This window comes from Tympanuchus pallidicinctus, unplaced genomic scaffold (genome assembly GCF_026119805.1).
Source record: "Tympanuchus pallidicinctus isolate F22 unplaced genomic scaffold, pur_lepc_1.0 scaffold30, whole genome shotgun sequence".
NCBI lineage: Eukaryota > Metazoa > Chordata > Aves > Galliformes > Phasianidae > Tympanuchus > Tympanuchus pallidicinctus.
The window spans coordinates 991,668-1,008,362 of NW_026294748.1; the positions used below are offsets into that span (position 1 = coordinate 991,668).

Below are 16,695 nucleotides of genomic sequence, written 5' to 3' on the forward strand. Positions count from 1 at the left end.
TGAGGTCTCCGTCAGACCTGCTTACATCAATTATTGCCCTGCATCTTTCCCTTGAACCAATGCAGTGCTCCTCAACCAAGTTATTTGTCCCTCGTTGTGAAGAAAAAAAAACAAAAAAAAAAGAATGGAGGCTGTGCTGTCAGGTTGTGTAGACCTTACATTTAATGCCATGGCATCTTTAAAGCCGCACTTCTGTCTGGCTCTTACCCAACTCACGAGCTTCATCTAGATCTGTGCATGCTGGCGAGCTCCAGGAGCCAAGTGTCCAAGGTGGCACGAGGTCCCTGTGGTGCTGCTGCTGCTCCTGGGTCCCTGCACATTGCTGCTGCTCTCCAAGTCTTTGTTTCCAGAGCACTTGTGAGCGCGCCTGGCAGCAGGGCTGCAGTTAGGCATGCACAGAAGTGCGCGCTGTGGGGGAGGCCAGCTGGGGCTGCGGAGCACTTTGCAAAATGCAGCAGCTGTTACCATAGAAACCGACTCCCCCCTTCTCAAATTCCAGTGCAGCCAAAGCTCTCTGCTTACTGGTTTGATGGGAGATGAAAAATTAATGCTTGATTTGCATGTTATTTCAGCTGCGTTTGCAGGACTGCTCCCCCTTCCCTTTTACAGAGGTTTGCATGAAGCTCTTAGTGCCACAACTGATGGTGTGGGGCACCAACCCCTCCAGTCCTGTCCTGGGCTCTTGGGATGCTCAAGTTTCTCCTGCCTGTGCCTTCCATTAAACCACAGTTCGACTTGCATCTTAGTGAGGCTTCTATTTCCTCTGTCTGTAGTCCCAAATACTCTCAATTAGAGTCAAACTCACCTGTCCAGCTGAGCTACAGTGGGATTTGAGGCAGTGCCAGCAGGGTCAGGGCTGCCCTCCACCTGGCTTTTGTGATGCATGCACTCCAGTTCCTGGGTGCAGAACTGCTTTGTGTCAATCTGCAGCCTCCAGCGCTGCTTCTGGGGGTAGGGAGAAGTTCTGCCATCCTCTCCAGAGGCTGTTCTGGTGGTTTGCTTTTCGTGCCTTTCCCACGTGCCTGGGCTTACCTAAAGGCAGCCAGGCAGTGCCACAGGGCTGTGCTGTGCCACCCGGTGGCCTCGGCAATCTTCCCCCGGTGCTCCACTATCAACTCAAGCCCTTATTTGTTTTCACATGCTTCTAAGTAAGTTAAGCTAATTATTAACTCAGCAGGACAGATTCACTTTTAATTGCAGCGTTGCTATGCAGCACACCAAGATGGGCTTCGTCGCCTGTGCTCCCTTCTTCAACTGCAGCCACGGAATCACTGCGAGCCCATGGCTGTGCCCCGCAGCATCCTGCACAGCCAGCACTGTGCAGCTGGGCACTGGCATTGGGACCACGGGCTGCAGGCAGGCTGCAAGGACAGCCCACATACCTCAGTGCGTGGGCAGGATGTGTGCCACAGCATGAGCGATGCTCCGGGGGAGTGCAGTGCCCAGGGACATGTGGGCTGCTGTTGCACACCCATGTGCAGCACTCATCTTTGCCAACCTACCCAAACTGCAGCCATGGTGATGCCGACCCCGCGAGCAGGGGTTGTGTACAGGAGAAGAGCACGTGGTGCGAGGACACACTCACCCTTTTCCTCCCTTTCCTCTTTGTGTCTCCAGAAAATAGGTTTTTTATTACTTCTTATGGAGGTTTGTACATATCGGACGTGCAGAAGGAAGATGCCTTGTCCACCTACAGGTGTATCACCAAGCACAAGTACAGCGGGGAGACGCGGCAGAGCAACGGGGCCAGGCTCTCGGTGTCAGGTGAGCGCGAGGCTCCCGAGGTGTGCCAGCCGTGTGCCCAGTCCCATCCAGCCCTGGGGACAGCACCCAGCCTGCGGGCCCCACTCTGGGTGCACCCCTGCCCCATATCCCAGGGGGCGTGCAAGGAGCACGGGGGGTCCATGCCGTGCCCCAGTGCCCGGCGGTGGGCAGCCGTGCCATGCAGCACCCTGAGCAGGAGGCGACGGGGCGCGCGGCGATGCGATGTGACAGCCGGCGATGTGAGCAGCCTGACGCGATGTGACGAAGAAGCAAGCGATACTGCGGCCGAGCGGCGCAGTCCGTAGTGCCGGCTGGCTCCGGGCGCTCCCGGCTCCGCTCACTGCCCAAATTACTCTGCTCGGGAGCTGCATCGTCTCTCCCGTTCGTCAGCTGCAGCTCGCCCGCGCTCTGCCATATGGTTTTTCTGGCCTCGTGTGCACGGTTCCCGCGCTAACTCCTTGAATTACCCCCTGCAGAGGGTTTGGGATGGGGTTGGGAATGGCTGAGATTCCTCGACCCGGCCCTGTTGGATCCCAGAGAGAAGCGTGGGCAGCCACAGGGCAGCCGGCTCCCTCTCCCTTTGCATTCGATGTGCCTCTGTCCCCTCCTGGTCGCTGTCATTATTTACACGTCACAGCGTTTTACTTCTGCTTGGGAGTAATGAAAGAGGTTTCTTTCCTCTGGAATTTAATTTCACGCCTGAGACTTGGTGATTAATTTTCTCCTTTCCCAGCCGCCTGATGGGCCCCTTTTGCTTGTAAATTTTGAAATGTGCCACAGAATTTGTGTATTTTGCACCAATTAGGTGTCACCTTGAGTAATTCCTCCAGTGCTGAGTTTATCCATCCCGCAGCCGCTCGGGTGAGGCTCCCTGGGGAGGTTCCACCGGGTGACACAGCATTGCCCCACTGCTCCCTGCGTCCCCATCAGCTCAGAGCCCAGCTCTCCACACTGGCCGGGAGCAGGAGCGCATCTCCCCTCTTTTCTCTGGGTGAGTTGATTTCCTCTCCGAACGCAGACCCAGCTGAGTCCATCCCCACCATGCTAGACAGCTTCCAGTCACGGGAGGTGCGCGCAGGCCGGCTGGTGGAGCTGCCCTGCATCGCTTCGGGATACCCCAACCCTGCCATCCGCTGGCTCAAGGACGGGCGCCCGCTGCCTGCTGACGGCCGCTGGGCCAAACGCATCACGGGGCTGAGCATCGCCGACCTGCGCGTGGAGGACAGCGGGACCTACATCTGTGAGGTGACCAACACCTTCGGGTCTGCAGAGGTCACGGGGACCCTCACGGTCATCGGTGAGTGCTGGAGGGGAGAGCTGCCTCCTGCCCATCTCTGGGAAACCGTAAAGCTTTGTATTTTGCGTGCGTGCCTCGCTACGCAGCGTGTTCGATGTGGTGCTCGGGGCGTTCGGGGGGAGTCTGTAATGCTGCTGCAGCAGATCTGCAGCCATCCCCTGATTTACCGCTTTAATCGGGACCTCTGGAAAAAGCAGTGCAATACCACAGGGTGTAAATTGCTGGATTGCAATGTTCTGCGAGGTGCCTCTGTGCTTTGTTTTGCTGATTTACATAAAATAAGCTCCAGCCAAACAGTAAATACCATCTGGGCAGGCCAAATATTTACTGCCCATTCCACTCCTGGGGGTTCCTGCAGCCACCAGCAGCGCCCGGGCTGCCCTGGCACATCTCCACTCGGCTCTGTCCCATCACAGAGCCACATCCCTGCTGCCACCCCAACATTAACACCCGTTAAGCAGCATGAGGGAGGACAGGGTTGCCACCCCTAGCTGCGTGGTGACATTGTGCATGTAGGCTGGTGATTCCAGAGACGGAAAGGCAAAGGAGGCACCCGCTGCTCAGCATCTCCAACGTGTCACCTGCTCTCTCGCACAGACCCTCTGCGTGTGACCCTCACACCAAAGAAGCTCAAGACGGGCATCGGCAGCACCGTCATCCTCTCTTGTGCCCTCAGTGGGTCCCCTGAGTACGTCATCCGCTGGTACCGCAACACAGACCTGGTGGTGGTGGATGACTTCATCTCCATCCGGGGCATCAGCAATGAAACCCTCCTCATCACAGCAGCACAAAAGAGCCACTCTGGAGCCTACCAGTGCTTTGCCACCCGCAAGTCCCAGACAGCACAGGACTTCTCCATCATCATGCTGGAGGGTGAGCTGGCTTCCTCGGGGCGGGGGTTGGTGGTGGCTTTTTCTCTGCCCCTTTCCGAGCTGCCTCATCCCTGGATGCTTTATGCAAGGAGAGAGGGAAGCGAGTGCCAGCAGGGTGGGCGCTCCGCCTTCCACAAGGCATCTTCTCGCCTTTTCTGTGACAACGGGCTGGCGATCCTTGGGTGTTGGAGCTGGGATGGGCACCCTTTGAGCCGAGGGCGCACAGGGCGCAGGGGCACGGGCGCATCCGTGCGGGTGACTGCAGCCGTGCCCTAACCCCGCTCCCGCTGGGTGCCCCCAGATGGGACCCCCCGCATCGTCTCCTCCTTCAGCGAGAAGGTGGTGAACCCCGGGGAGCAGTTCTCCCTGATGTGTGCCGCCAAGGGCGCGCCGCCCCCGACCGTGACCTGGGCCCTGGACGACGAGCCCATCCCGCGGGACAACGGGCACCGCACCAACCAGTACACCATGTCGGACGGCACCACGGTGAGCCACATGAACGTCACCAGCCCGCAGATCAAGGACGGCGGCGTGTACCGGTGCACCGCGCGGAACTCGGTGGGCAGCGCCGAATACCAAGCGCGAATAAACGTAAGAGGTGCCTGTCTACTTTTAAATATCAGAATAGGGCTTTTACTGGGCTTTTGGTTGTGTTCTGTTCCTCCTCGCCCCTGCCCTTTCCCAGCTGTGCAGATGCTCCATGCCTGACCCCCCTGCAGCCCTGCTGGCCCCCAAAGCCATGGGATGGATCTTCCTCGTGGCGCAGAGCGGGGCACTGAACTGAGTGCGCATCCAGAGCAACACTTCCCAGAGGGGCGGCACCTCCCTGCTGGGCTCTGCTTTCACCCTTCCCAGCGTTGGGTCTGTGCAGCAAGCGCCTCCATGAAGGACCTTCTGGTTGCTCGGAAGTGACCTGTGCTGTCCATTCCTCTGCAATCACCAGTGATGTGTCCCCAAACCAACCCAGGACCCCAGCTCACCCCATCCAGCCCCGATCCCGTTACAAGTGATGATGAGGCAGCACGGGGAATGATGGAAAATGAGCTTGGATGTGTTGTGTCTGTGTTTTCTTTGTCTGCTAAAGCCACAGCTGTGTGAATCACTGCGTTGTCACACTGGAGCGCGTTGTTCTGTGTGTCGTAGGGCGTTCTGCAGGGCACGGGGTGTGCTGTAAGCCCCTGCCCATTCGTAATCACCAGTTAAAGGTTCTAGGCTCGTAGGTGAGAGCAGAGTCAAGGTAACATTAATTTATCTACTGAGAAAGAGGCTTGAAGAGCTGTGTTTGTCTGTGTCTCAGGTTTGAAATGGATCTAGTGGCTTTTTGGCTGGGATCCCGGGAGAGTCTGGATTTTGCTGCCATTTGCTGCTAAATTTGGAGCGAGTTCATGTCCCAGCCACGAGAAGCAATTGCAGCGTTTTGAATGAGGATGTTTCATTGTCTTCTTTTTTTTTCTCTCCCTCTTTTGGTCCCTGACTGCCTGTCACTAGATAAGATTCAGGCTTTTTTTTTTTTTTTTTTTGCCTTGGAATTGAGCAAGTCCCTCCAACAGGCCCAGGAGACAGTTACAGATGCTAATTTATCTCTCCCTGCTCCTTCTTATGGTGCATCGGGGGGGGGGAATCCGTGCTGCTGTGCCCTCAGACACCTCCCTGCTCCATGGGGACAGAGCATCTCCCACCCAAACCTTACCAACAGCTGATGGGTGCCCCCCATCTGGGGGCAGTGGGACTTAATGTAAGGAAACACACGAAGGGCAACCTTGGCTTATCTGGAGTGTCTGCTAAGCTGTCATCCTCACCACTTAGGGTGAGGAGCCAAGATGGAGTTAATCTGCAGATGGGTTTGCTATTTTACACGACAGCCACAAGAACAATATAATTACTGAAGCATGAAACCTCTTGTTATAATACTCACCTGCAGCATGCCTCCAGTCCTCCAGCCAGCGTGAGAGCAGCTGGGAACAGGGGGCGAGCTGGCTTTGGGCTCAGGCAACCAGTGAGAGGCACGGAATGGGCTGTTTCAGTTGAAAATAAATAAATGTACAAATGGAAGGGAGGCCCCTGCGTGCAGTTCTGCACCAAGGCCATTTGGCAGAGCAGCTGGGGCGGTTGGGAGCACTCCCCAGGTGTCTCTCAGCAGCCTCTGGTGTCCCTCTGAGGGGCAGCAGCAGCATTTGCAGCGGATCTGTGTGCAAACAAACCGCCCTTCGGAATTAACCTAGCCTGCCTCTTCCTTCCTCCCCACTATGTAGGTCCCCCGAGCATCCGGGCGATGAAGAACATAACGGCGGTCGCGGGTAGGGACACTTTCATCAACTGCAGGGTGATCGGGTACCCGTATTACTCCATCAAGTGGTACAAGGACTCTTTGCTGCTGCCCGATAACCACCGCCAAGTGGTCTTTGAGAACGGGACCCTGAAGCTGATGGACGTCCAGAAAGGCATGGACGAAGGGGAGTACCTGTGCAGCGTGCTGATCCAGCCCCAGCTCTCCATCAGCCAGAGCGTCCACGTCACGGTGAAAGGTGAGGAGCTGCACAGGTGGCCTGGGTCAAACATTCAGGTGGTGCTGGGACCATCTCTGCGAAGGGCGAAGGCAGAGAGGCATTGCAGGGGATGCCCTGCAGCCCAAACGCTGTGCTTGCATCGCACCTCTCACCCACCTGTGTGCTTGCTGCTGCACCAGCTCCATTTCTTGCTACACGCAGCGGAGCAAGGATTTATGGTGTAAACACAGTGTATTAAAACATCTAACCTTTGCTCGGATCACCTTCACTGATGTTTTTCTCTGTGTGTTAGCTTTTAAAAAAATAATACTCTCGGTCTTCCGAGCGCACAGAACATCTTAAAAGCTTCTACAGGCCATCAATTATTCAGCCCCATTGAGGGAGCTATCAGTCCTAATGAATTGAATCGGATGCATTCCCTCCCAGTGACTTGCTGAGATTGTGTTATGAGCACAGTGCTATCGTATCTCCCGTCCTCAGAGTTGTCGGGTCGGCTCTGCCCGTCGCCAGTGCAGTGTTTGCAGTAAATCATTCAGACAAACACAGCCACGCTGGGACAGAGCTGGCCAATTGTCTTTCCCTCTGTCTCACTGAGCAGGGTATTTATGGACCGGATCTTATGCTGATCCCCCTCCTTCCCTCCCCTCCCATCCACCATTTTCTTATTACGAATCAGGTTAGCAAGAGAGTGCATCAAGCTGATTATAGATGCTACTACTTGATTAGCTAATGCTCTTCTCCAAGGCTTTGCTAGCGGAAGTGTGGGCTGCAGATAACCTCTGGGCAGAGCCAAGGGGATGGATCTCCCTTGCACCCTCGTTGCAGGCCACAGCCAGCCTTTGTGTTCCTCCCCTTGTACCAAAATCCTCACAGAGAGGGATGCTGAGTCACACACTTCGCTCTGTGCCCATTGCTGGGAGGTGGACGCAGAAGTTCATCCATATATCCTGGAAAGTGAATGCCGTGCAAACCTCTATGAGCCCAGATTTACTGCCTTGGCTGAGAGCTGCCACGCAGTGCCATCCATCCACCTTCGTTCCACGGAGTTACACCCAGCCCAGTCTGGCTGCTCGTGCTGCCCATTGGACAGAGGGCAGAGGGGAATTGAGCTGCCCTGCCCTCTGCTACCTTTGGAGTTCACTCCGAGCAGCAGAGTAAATAAATATGACCGTGTTGAGTGCAGGATGGCACGGAGCACCGTAAAGCTTTTATTGCCACAAGTGCCTGGCGGCCACACTAAGTGCCACCAGTGAATTACGCAGGCTTCCCAAGCAATGGCAGTAAAATCTTTATGGGCCCCTCCTGCCAGCACCTCCATCCTCTATCCGCCACCCATTTGCAAGCCCTTGCTTGCTCCCATGGCTCCCAGCCATATGTCCCAACTGGGAGCCTCCTGCATCCTCTGCTCTCTGTATTGTCGAGGTGCCCTGCAGCTCGTTATATAGCAGCAGACATCTTGGAACGTTTTAATTAATCACTTGGGGCCCTGCTGCCTGGCTGTGCCCAAAGGAAGCGGTGGGAGCACGGTGCTGGGTGATGCGGGGGCTCTGTGTGGTGCCAGGGCTGTGCCATGTGTGGGAGAACCTGGGAAGTGCTGCAGACAGAGCATGCAGCACAAGATCATTTGGGGAGGAAGGATGAGGTTTGGGCTACAGGTAAGGGGAGATGGAACAGGGAGAGCTCTTCTGTCGAGAGGCTGTGTGCTCACAAGTGGCCTGTGGGGTGTGTTTGGAGACGCACAAGCCCAGCCCTCTGCAATAGACTGCAGTGCATTCCCAATTAATTATTCATTAATTATGGAAAGCGGGCGCTGCTGGCTCCATGGCTTCAGCAGCTGAAGCCACGTCGCTGCAGCCTGGCTTGGGGATGACGACCGACCCGTATTGCTGCCCTTCGCGGCTGCTTGGATGGACTTTGGGCTCTGGGACACCCAAAAGAGGCCAGCCTGGTTCTGGATGGTCCCTGGAGCCCTGAGCAGTGCTGCTGGAGCACTGAGAGCCTTGCAGCAGGCTGGGTGAGGGGTGGGGTGGGGATGGGGCTGTGCACAGTGGCACGGTGAGCCCTGCCTGCCGGGGCTCCACGTCTGTATGAGAGGGCATCTTATTTCTGCCGAGGGGACAATTGGCAGCCTGCTAATTTAATTATGGAGGCTGCGGAAAGAGGATCTCGTCTACCAGGTGCTGAGCCTTGTTAAGCTAATTGTCTCCCTCTCTCTGCTTTCTTCCCCCTCCCACATTGCCAGAGATGCTGCGGTTGCCTAATTAAGTTATCAGGAAGATAATGGCTGGTTCTGAATCCATAGCCTTCAAGAAAAGCATCCATCTAATAACTGCTTTTCTCTGAGCAGATAAATGCTGAGGTGGAATTTCAGCTGATGCACACAGAGGGGCTGGGGCTGGCAGCTCCCTGTGCTGCCCTGCGTATGGTCACGTCATACTGTCACCTGCTCAGTAGCATCTTCCACCCCTCCTGGAAGTGCTATGGGTGGACAAAAGCCTGCCTGTTTCTGGTCAGCACATGCTTCGGGTGATGGGCCAATGGGATTTGAACTGCTGTGCTGGTCCCAAGCAGGCTTGCTCTTCTGCAAAGCCATGTCCTGCTGTGGGATGGTGCTGGGGCTAAGATGAGAGGTGATGGCCTCACGCTGCGACAGGGGAGGTTCAGTTTGGACATTAGGAGAAATTTCTTCTCCAAAAGAGCAATCAGGTGCTGGCACAGTCTGCCCAGGGAGGTGGTGGGGTCACCACCCCTGGAGGTGCTCAGGAAACGTGGAGGTGTGGCACTGAGAGACCCAGTTTATGGGCATGGTGGGGGTGGGGTGGAATTGGACTTAATGTTAGAGGTCTTCACCATCCTTAATGATTCAGTGGTATGCACGAGCCTGTGACAAGTGCCAGGAGCCGGAGACACACTGCTTTTCCTCATTCCCCTCACCCCTCTGCTGGCCTGAACCCTACAGGTGAGGGCTTCCCCCAGCTGGGCTGTACAGCATGCTCTGCCTCTCCCCTCCACAGTCCCTCCTCTGATCCAGCCATTCGAGTTCCCACCAGCCTCCATCGGGCAGCTCCTCTACATCCCCTGCGTGGTCTCCTCCGGGGACATGCCTATCCACATCACATGGCGCAAGGACGGGCACGTCATCCTCTCTGGCTCAGGCGTCACCATTGAGAGCAAGGAGTTCATGAGTTCCCTGCAGATCTCCAGTGTCTCCCTCAAGCACAACGGCAACTACACGTGCATCGCCAGCAACGCCGCCGCCACAGTCAGCCGCGAGCGGCAGCTCATCGTGAGGGGTGAGAGCTTTGGGGTCCCCCCATTGGGTGGGAAGGTGGGAGGGATGGATGGGAGCAGATGGAATCAGGCTGGGGAACAACAGGCAGAGATAATTTTCAAGAAGAGGAGGCTCAGGTGGACCTCACTGCTGTCTCCAGTTCCCTGGAGGGAAATTGTAGCAAGGTGGGGGTCAGAAAACAGCAATAGGATGAGAGCTGATGGCCTGGAGTTGCATCAGGGGAGGTTCAGGTTGGATATTAGGAAAATCTTCACTAGGAGAGTGGTGATGCGCTGGCACAGGCTGCCCAGGGAGGTGGGGGAGTCACCATCCCTGGAGGTGCTCAGGAAACGTGTAGGTGTAGTACTGAGGGATGTGGTTAGTGGGATTGACGGTAGGTGGATGGTTGGACTAGATGATTTTAGAGGTCATCTCCAACCTCAACCATTCTGTGATTCTGTGATTCCTTCCTGTTATGCAGTGCCTCCTCGATTTGTGGTTCAACCCAACAACCAAGATGGCATTTATGGTAAAGCCGGGGTGCTGAATTGCTCCGTTGATGGGTACCCTCCTCCCAAAGTGATGTGGAAACATGCCAAAGGTACGTGGGAGAGGACACAGCAGCGTGTGGGGACCTCTGTGCAAGTGGGGCGAGTACCCTTCTTGCTGGGTCACCCCACCACTGAGCCCCACAAGCACCCCCTGCCTCAGCTATGCATTCAGTGATGCATCTCTGCTTCCCCCTCCAGGCAGTGGGAACCCCCAGCAGTACCACCCCATCCCGCTGACGGGCCGCATCCAGATCCTCCCCAACAGCTCGCTGCTGATCCGCCACGTGCTGGAGGAGGACATTGGCTACTACCTCTGCCAGGCCAGCAACGGGGTGGGCACAGACATCAGCAAGTCCATGTTCCTCACCGTGAAGAGTAAGTAGCCAGGTCACGGCTGGGATGGAGCTGGGGGTGGGCTGAGATGGACAGACAGATAAAAAGCAGATGGACAGATGGGTGGATGGGGAATCACAGCCTGCTGCGTGCAGAGAGCAGCCCAGCGCAGCCCCAGCATCACGCAGCCCCAGATCATTGCGGGCATGGAGGGCATTGATTCCCCTCCTACAGGGGAGACTTCCCTTATGCTATTAAAAACACTTAGTCCTTAATAAAACCCGGCGATCAATCTACATCATACGGCAGGAAAGGAAATAGCTCTGCTAATTTGACAGGGCTGGGCCGGGAAGTGTTGTTAGACACCGTGTTTGAACTGCGCTTATTATTGGATTCCTCTCCCGTTGCTATCAGCAGAATACATAATCTCCAGCGCCTCTCTATTTATTTCGATTGTGGCTGCCTTAAGAGTTCAAACCCTCAGAAGAGGTGCAGGAGGGAGAACTCTCTCATGGCAGTGGGGCTGGCATGCAGCATGCTGTGCTCCCCACCTGCCCTGCGCCCTGGTTTGGCTCCTGCTGGCCCCCAGCACCCCTTGCTTGTCTTATTGCTGCCTTCCCAGCTTCCCCCCATCCCCAGCCAGCTCCTCGTGGGGAGGGCTGAGGGCAGCCTTTCCCCTCCCTGTCAGCTGTTTAATTTATCCTGCTGATTGATGAACTGAAATGAGCGACTTCAAACAACCCACTTCAATGAGGTGCAGGTACAAAGTCAAGGCGATTAATCCCGAGTGAGTGTGCCGAAGTCTTGGAGCCTGAACTGCTGCCGTGTCCCTGCTATCTGGTATAATTGCATCCCAGGACAGGTTGCTTGCTGACTTGAATAGCACATAACCTTATTATGCATGTGCTTTTACATTTCCCAGAGACCTCAGCAGCCTTTGAAAAGGTTCGAATGAATAGGTAGACGAAGCACCGCAGCCAATTAAGCATTATATGGGGCTCTTTGTTTTGTTTCATTTTTTGATTTTTGTTTGTTTAGTGAAATGTCAGGCCAATTAAAGCCAGATCAGTGCAGGCTTGTGCTTCAGGCCAGGCCACTGCGGATGGAGTTGAGTGGGAGTTGAGCAGAACCCAAACCACGGGATGGGAAGTGCAGCCCCATCCCTCGCTGACCGAGGCAATAAATCAGAGCAGCAGGAGCGGCCCCACTGATGCCAGGAGGAGTTAGCTGCTGCTTTGTCAGGTGGTGGCAAACCTGCGTGCAAATGCAATTTCGATGGTGCTGTTCCCAGCTGGGGCACCGCAGGGAGCACAGTGCCCAGGGCGTGTGCTGGCCCTGGGACCTCACTGCCACATCGCTCTGCTCAGCCCTGAGCACAGCACCTGTCTGAACACAGCAGCATCCCGCTGCTGTGCAGGGCTGAGGGCGTTCATCCATGCTTTCCAAAGCAACTTGTTAGCATCAGGTCCAGCGCGCTGCAGAGCGAGAGGTGTGGGCTGCTGGAGGCTGCGAGCGTGCGCCCGGGGCTGGCACAGGTGCAGGTGAAGGGCTCTGAAGTGCGTGCTAAATGGCATTTAGCACCTGCCTGCACGCTGTCCTGTGCTCCAGAGCAGAGCATGAGGCCTGTCCAAGTCCCCCAGGGCAGTGCTGGTGGTTGGGGCTCACTGGGCACTGGGCAGGACCAGAGGTGCTGGGAGGTTCGGTGTCGTCCTGCAGGAGCATCACTGATTGCTTCCATGCAATTTGAATTAATCTCATGCTTCAGGTGGAACTCAGCTAATCAGTGTAGAAAGGAAGCTGAAACGGGTGCAATCAAATTAACATCACAGAGCTGGCTCTAAACAAGAAAGAGGGGGGAGAGGAAGGCGGGCGCAGCCCTTTTCACCGCTGTCACCGTTCTCATTCAGTTGTCACTGCTGAGCTGTGCAGCTGCCCCTGTCCCAGCGTGGCTGGGGATGGCACGTGGGGCACTGACAGCTCCCTTTGTGGACAGCCTTATCTCTGCCCAGCAAACGGGACGTGGCTCTTGTCGGAGCCGTGTTAACAGGAGCTCTGGCGTGCAGGAGCCTGCCCTGTGCAGAAGGCTGCTGACGGCTGCAGGAGTTCTGGCCACGTGCATCCTCCGTCCCTTGGTCACCGTGGGCATCACCAGGCTGGTGTGCAATGGTGGCACAGCGTGCCTCCCAGCCCTGCCCATACTGCCTGCATGGCTGGTCGGGGTTTTCTTTTGGTTTGTTTTGCTGCTTTCCTCCGCTCTGGGCTACGTGCCACTCTCCTGGGACCCCAGCAATTGAGAGAAGTTGATATGTTTACATCCAAGGAGCTGCTTTTAATCAAACATCAATAAGTGCATTTCAGCAAAGCAGAGCCTGAAACAGAGCTCCTCTCCCGGGGCCACTGCGTGCAGGGAAGGGGCTGGCTCCTCTGCAGCCCTCTGAGCCTCAGGGCCATGCTCTGGCTGAAGACTCCCTGCCCTCATGCTCCCCATGCACCCCAATGGGTCGGGCTTTTCCCTGCCCTGCATCAGCTTGTAGTGATGTACCATCCTGGAGCTGCTGCAGGCAGAGTTCCCATGGGCTCTCGAGGAGTCATCATGCAGAGGAGGTGACCCCAACCCAGGCCATGCCTCATCCCAGCCACGTGGGCACAGGCTGCACCCCGCAAGCGGCAGCTCTGGAGGAGAGGTTTCCTTAGCTGCTAATTGAATTACATTGCCACAGAAAGCCGAGAAGTCGTAGCTCATTAGAGCCTCTTGTGTCCCATTATAACAGTGTGTGTTGCCTTTGCGGATTGTCATTATCATATATTACTGCGGGACTCAGCAGCGCTGTTTGTTTATGCATTACATTTTTTTCGGCTTACCCAGGCCGCCCCTGCCCCCAGCCTTGGTGCTGCAGGGGACACGAGGTGCCCTTTGTGCTGCCAGCATCCATCCCAGCTCTGCCACCCAACGCCAAGTGCTCCCAACAGCAGGCAGTGCTGGGCAATGCCTCCTGCAATGCCACCCTGCAGTGCCACCCCTCAATGCCACCCTGCAGTGCCTCCTGCAGTGTCACACAGTGATGATGCCTGCAGTGCCACCCCACAGTGCCACCCTGCAGTGTCACCTCCCAGCACCAACTGTGGGGCCATGCAGTGATGACACCCTGCAGTGCCATCACCCAATGCAACCTTCAATGCCACCCTTCAATGCCACCTGCAATGCCACCCTGCAATGCCACCCTGCAATGCCACCCTGCAATGCTACCCCGCAATACCACCCTGCAATGCCACCTGCAATGCCACCTGCAATGCCACCCTGCAATGCCACCCTGCAATGCCACCCGCAATGCCACCCTGCAATGCCACCCTGCAATGCCACCTGCAATGCCACCCTGCGGTGCCACCCTGCAATGCTACCCTGCAATACCACACTGCGATGCCATACTGCAATGCCACACCACAATTCCACCCCACAATGCCACCTGCAATGCCACACTGCAGTGCCACCCCAGAATGCCACACCACAGTGCCATTCTACAGTGCCACCCACCGTTCTACAGTACCACCCCGTAGTGCCATTTGCAATGACACTCCACAGTGCCACCGCACTGAGTGCTACACCAGGGCAGTAGGTGTCCCCTCCCCTCCTTTGCATGTTTGGATGAATATGAGAAAAAAAGGAAAGGAAAAAAAAAAAGTCTCTCCAGCATCTGCAATGCAAAGGCTGCTGCCTTGCTGCTGTGGAATCACGCTCTATATTCTGCCCAGGTTTATACGAGTGAATTATGCAAATCTGTGATGGAAAACATTCTTCCTCTCATCCTCGGGAGTGTAAAACCTTAGTCAATAATTCATACTCGCACGTCTCCGACTGGAGGCTTTCTCTTCATTATAGCGTGCGCTTGGTTATTTGTCTTTCACGTTTTATTGTCTACCCCGGTGTAATGCTATGCATTATAAAATTTATCTGCTTCATTATTTTATGATCCTGAGCCGTATAATGCAGCGAAACGCTTCCGCTCAGGGCTGCGTGTCCTCTCGGTGGGCTCAGCACCCAGCGCCGCCCCACTGGCTGCAGGGGGTGCCCGGCAGGTGGCTGAGCCGTGCTCCCTCCCGCAGTCCCCGCCATGATCACCTCGCACCCCAACACCACCATCGCCATCAAGGGGCAGAGCAAGGAGCTGAACTGCACGGCGCGCGGCGAGCGGCCCATCATCATCCGCTGGGAGAAGGGAGACACTGTCATCGACCCCGACCGCAACATGCGCTACGCCATCGCCACCAAGGACAACGGCGACGAGGTCATCTCCACCCTCAAGGTGAGGGCAGGGGCCTGGAAGTCCCTGGGTCCAAGGATGCCTGGGCATGCTCCACCAGCATGGGCCATTTTGTGCTGCTGCCGTGAATGTGCAACTGCTGCACTCAGCAGCTTTGAAAGAGCTGCCAAACGACCACTGCTGGGGTGGCCCCACAAGGGAAACCCGATGAGTTGGGTTGTCCCTGCACCAAATTTTGCTTTGCTGTTCAATGGGCCCTTGTTCGAAAGGTGCGTTGCAGCACCAGGGATGCCTCAAAGCGTGAAATCTCCATGCACGTCTGAGCAGGCGGTCATGGAATCACGGGTTGGTTGGGTTGAAGGGGACCTCAAGGATCATCCAGTTCCAACCCTCCAGATCAGGCAATAGATGGGGATGGGGCCTGGGGGCAAGGCTGTGTTTGCAGGCTGTAGGAAGTTTGGTTCTTGGGGTGCCTAAATCTGAAGGGGCTGCTTTTCTGTCCCCAAAATACCCACAGCTGAAACCGGCTGATCGTGGGGATTCAGTCTTCTTCTCCTGCCATGCCATCAATTCGTACGGCGAAGACAGGGGCCTGATCCAGCTCACCGTGCAAGGTATTGAGCTCACAGCACCATGACCTTGGGCACGGGAGCAAGCAGAGCCTCACCTCAAGGTCCCACTGCTCCGCCTGTCACCCCACGCTCCTAACCACCCCCATCCCCCCAGAGCCACCTGACCCCCCAGAACTGGAGATCCGCGAGGTGAAAGCCCGCAGCATGAACCTGCGCTGGACGCAGCGCTTTGATGGGAACAGCATCATCACCGGCTTCGACATCGAGTACAAGAACAAGTCTGGTAGGAGCTGATTGCTCCCCTGTGCCCCCCAGACCTCCACAGCCCGTGCTGTGGGCTTGGCTGTGCTGTGGGGCAGGTGGGGAGCTGGCCCTGCTGCCTCCGTGCAGGGAATATTCTGCATCCCGGCTGCTTTGATGAAGAAAGGAGAGAGCAGCATTAATGAAATATGTTAATTTATGTTCTGTGGGAGCATTTGAAAGGGAATATTTAAAGAGGCAATATTTGCAGAAAGCCAAGCTGAGAGCAGCACAACAGCAAGGCGGGGGGACACAGTGTGGCAGAGAGATCTGGGGACCGCACGCTGGCACAGGGTGTGGGTGCTGACTGCCCTTCGCCTCCTTTTCCAGATTCCTGGGACTTCAAGCAGTCAACACGAAACATCTCCCCGACCATCAACCAGGCGAATATCGTGGACCTGCACCCTGCTTCCGTGTACAGCATCCGCATGTACTCCTTCAACAAGATCGGGCGCAGCGAGCCCAGCAAGGAGCTCACCATCAGCACGGAGGAAGCAGGTTCTGCTCTGTGCTGTGGCGGCGCATGTGAGCAGAGCCCTCTCGGATGGGACTTTTTGTGATAATGCGTAATTCTTCCCTCCCACAGCTCCTGACGGGCCTCCGATGGATGTCACCTTGCAGCCGATGACATCGCAGAGCATCCAGGTCACCTGGAAGGTGCGTGGGGCCGGGGCGGTGGGCTCTCCTTGGCCACCCCCACTGGTGGGACTCTGGGACCCACATTTCCCCTCGCAGCTCAGAGAACAGCTCCTGAGATGTCACAAAACCCAGGGGCCGGGCACGCAGCTCAGCCACATCACGTGTTAATCACGTTTGGTAACGAGCTCATTATCTCATAGGATATCCATGGGGGGCCACGGGGAAAGCGAGGATAAACATGGGAAAACTGAGACGTCTGGCTGCCAGCTGCTCAAGCGCAGATCAATCGAGTTCAGAATCAGATTTATTTTTCAGGAGGTCGAATGAGAA

At 56.1% G+C, this 16,695-nt stretch overlaps 1 protein-coding gene across 2 annotated transcripts in view; it reads left to right on the forward strand.

The window, feature by feature from the left end:
• DSCAML1 (DS cell adhesion molecule like 1) overlaps positions 1-16,695 on the forward strand; it is a 79,354-nt gene that overhangs the window by 51,113 nt on the left and 11,546 nt on the right. Inside the window, exons 4-16 of one of the 2 annotated variants that reach the window (XM_052697472.1) lie at positions 1,618-1,764; positions 2,783-3,061; positions 3,659-3,934; positions 4,235-4,531; positions 6,186-6,458; positions 9,455-9,733; positions 10,193-10,312; positions 10,461-10,637; positions 14,697-14,896; positions 15,372-15,468; positions 15,581-15,709; positions 16,057-16,224; positions 16,313-16,383. In XM_052697472.1, coding sequence (XP_052553432.1) covers positions 1,618-1,764; positions 2,783-3,061; positions 3,659-3,934; positions 4,235-4,531; positions 6,186-6,458; positions 9,455-9,733; positions 10,193-10,312; positions 10,461-10,637; positions 14,697-14,896; positions 15,372-15,468; positions 15,581-15,709; positions 16,057-16,224; positions 16,313-16,383 — 2,513 coding nt within the window. Of the gene's footprint in view, positions 1-1,617; positions 1,765-2,782; positions 3,062-3,658; positions 3,935-4,234; positions 4,532-6,185; positions 6,459-9,454; positions 9,734-10,192; positions 10,313-10,460; positions 10,638-14,696; positions 14,897-15,371; positions 15,469-15,580; positions 15,710-16,056; positions 16,225-16,312; positions 16,384-16,695 lie in introns of those variants that run through there. The other variant, XM_052697473.1, reaches the window with a different exon arrangement.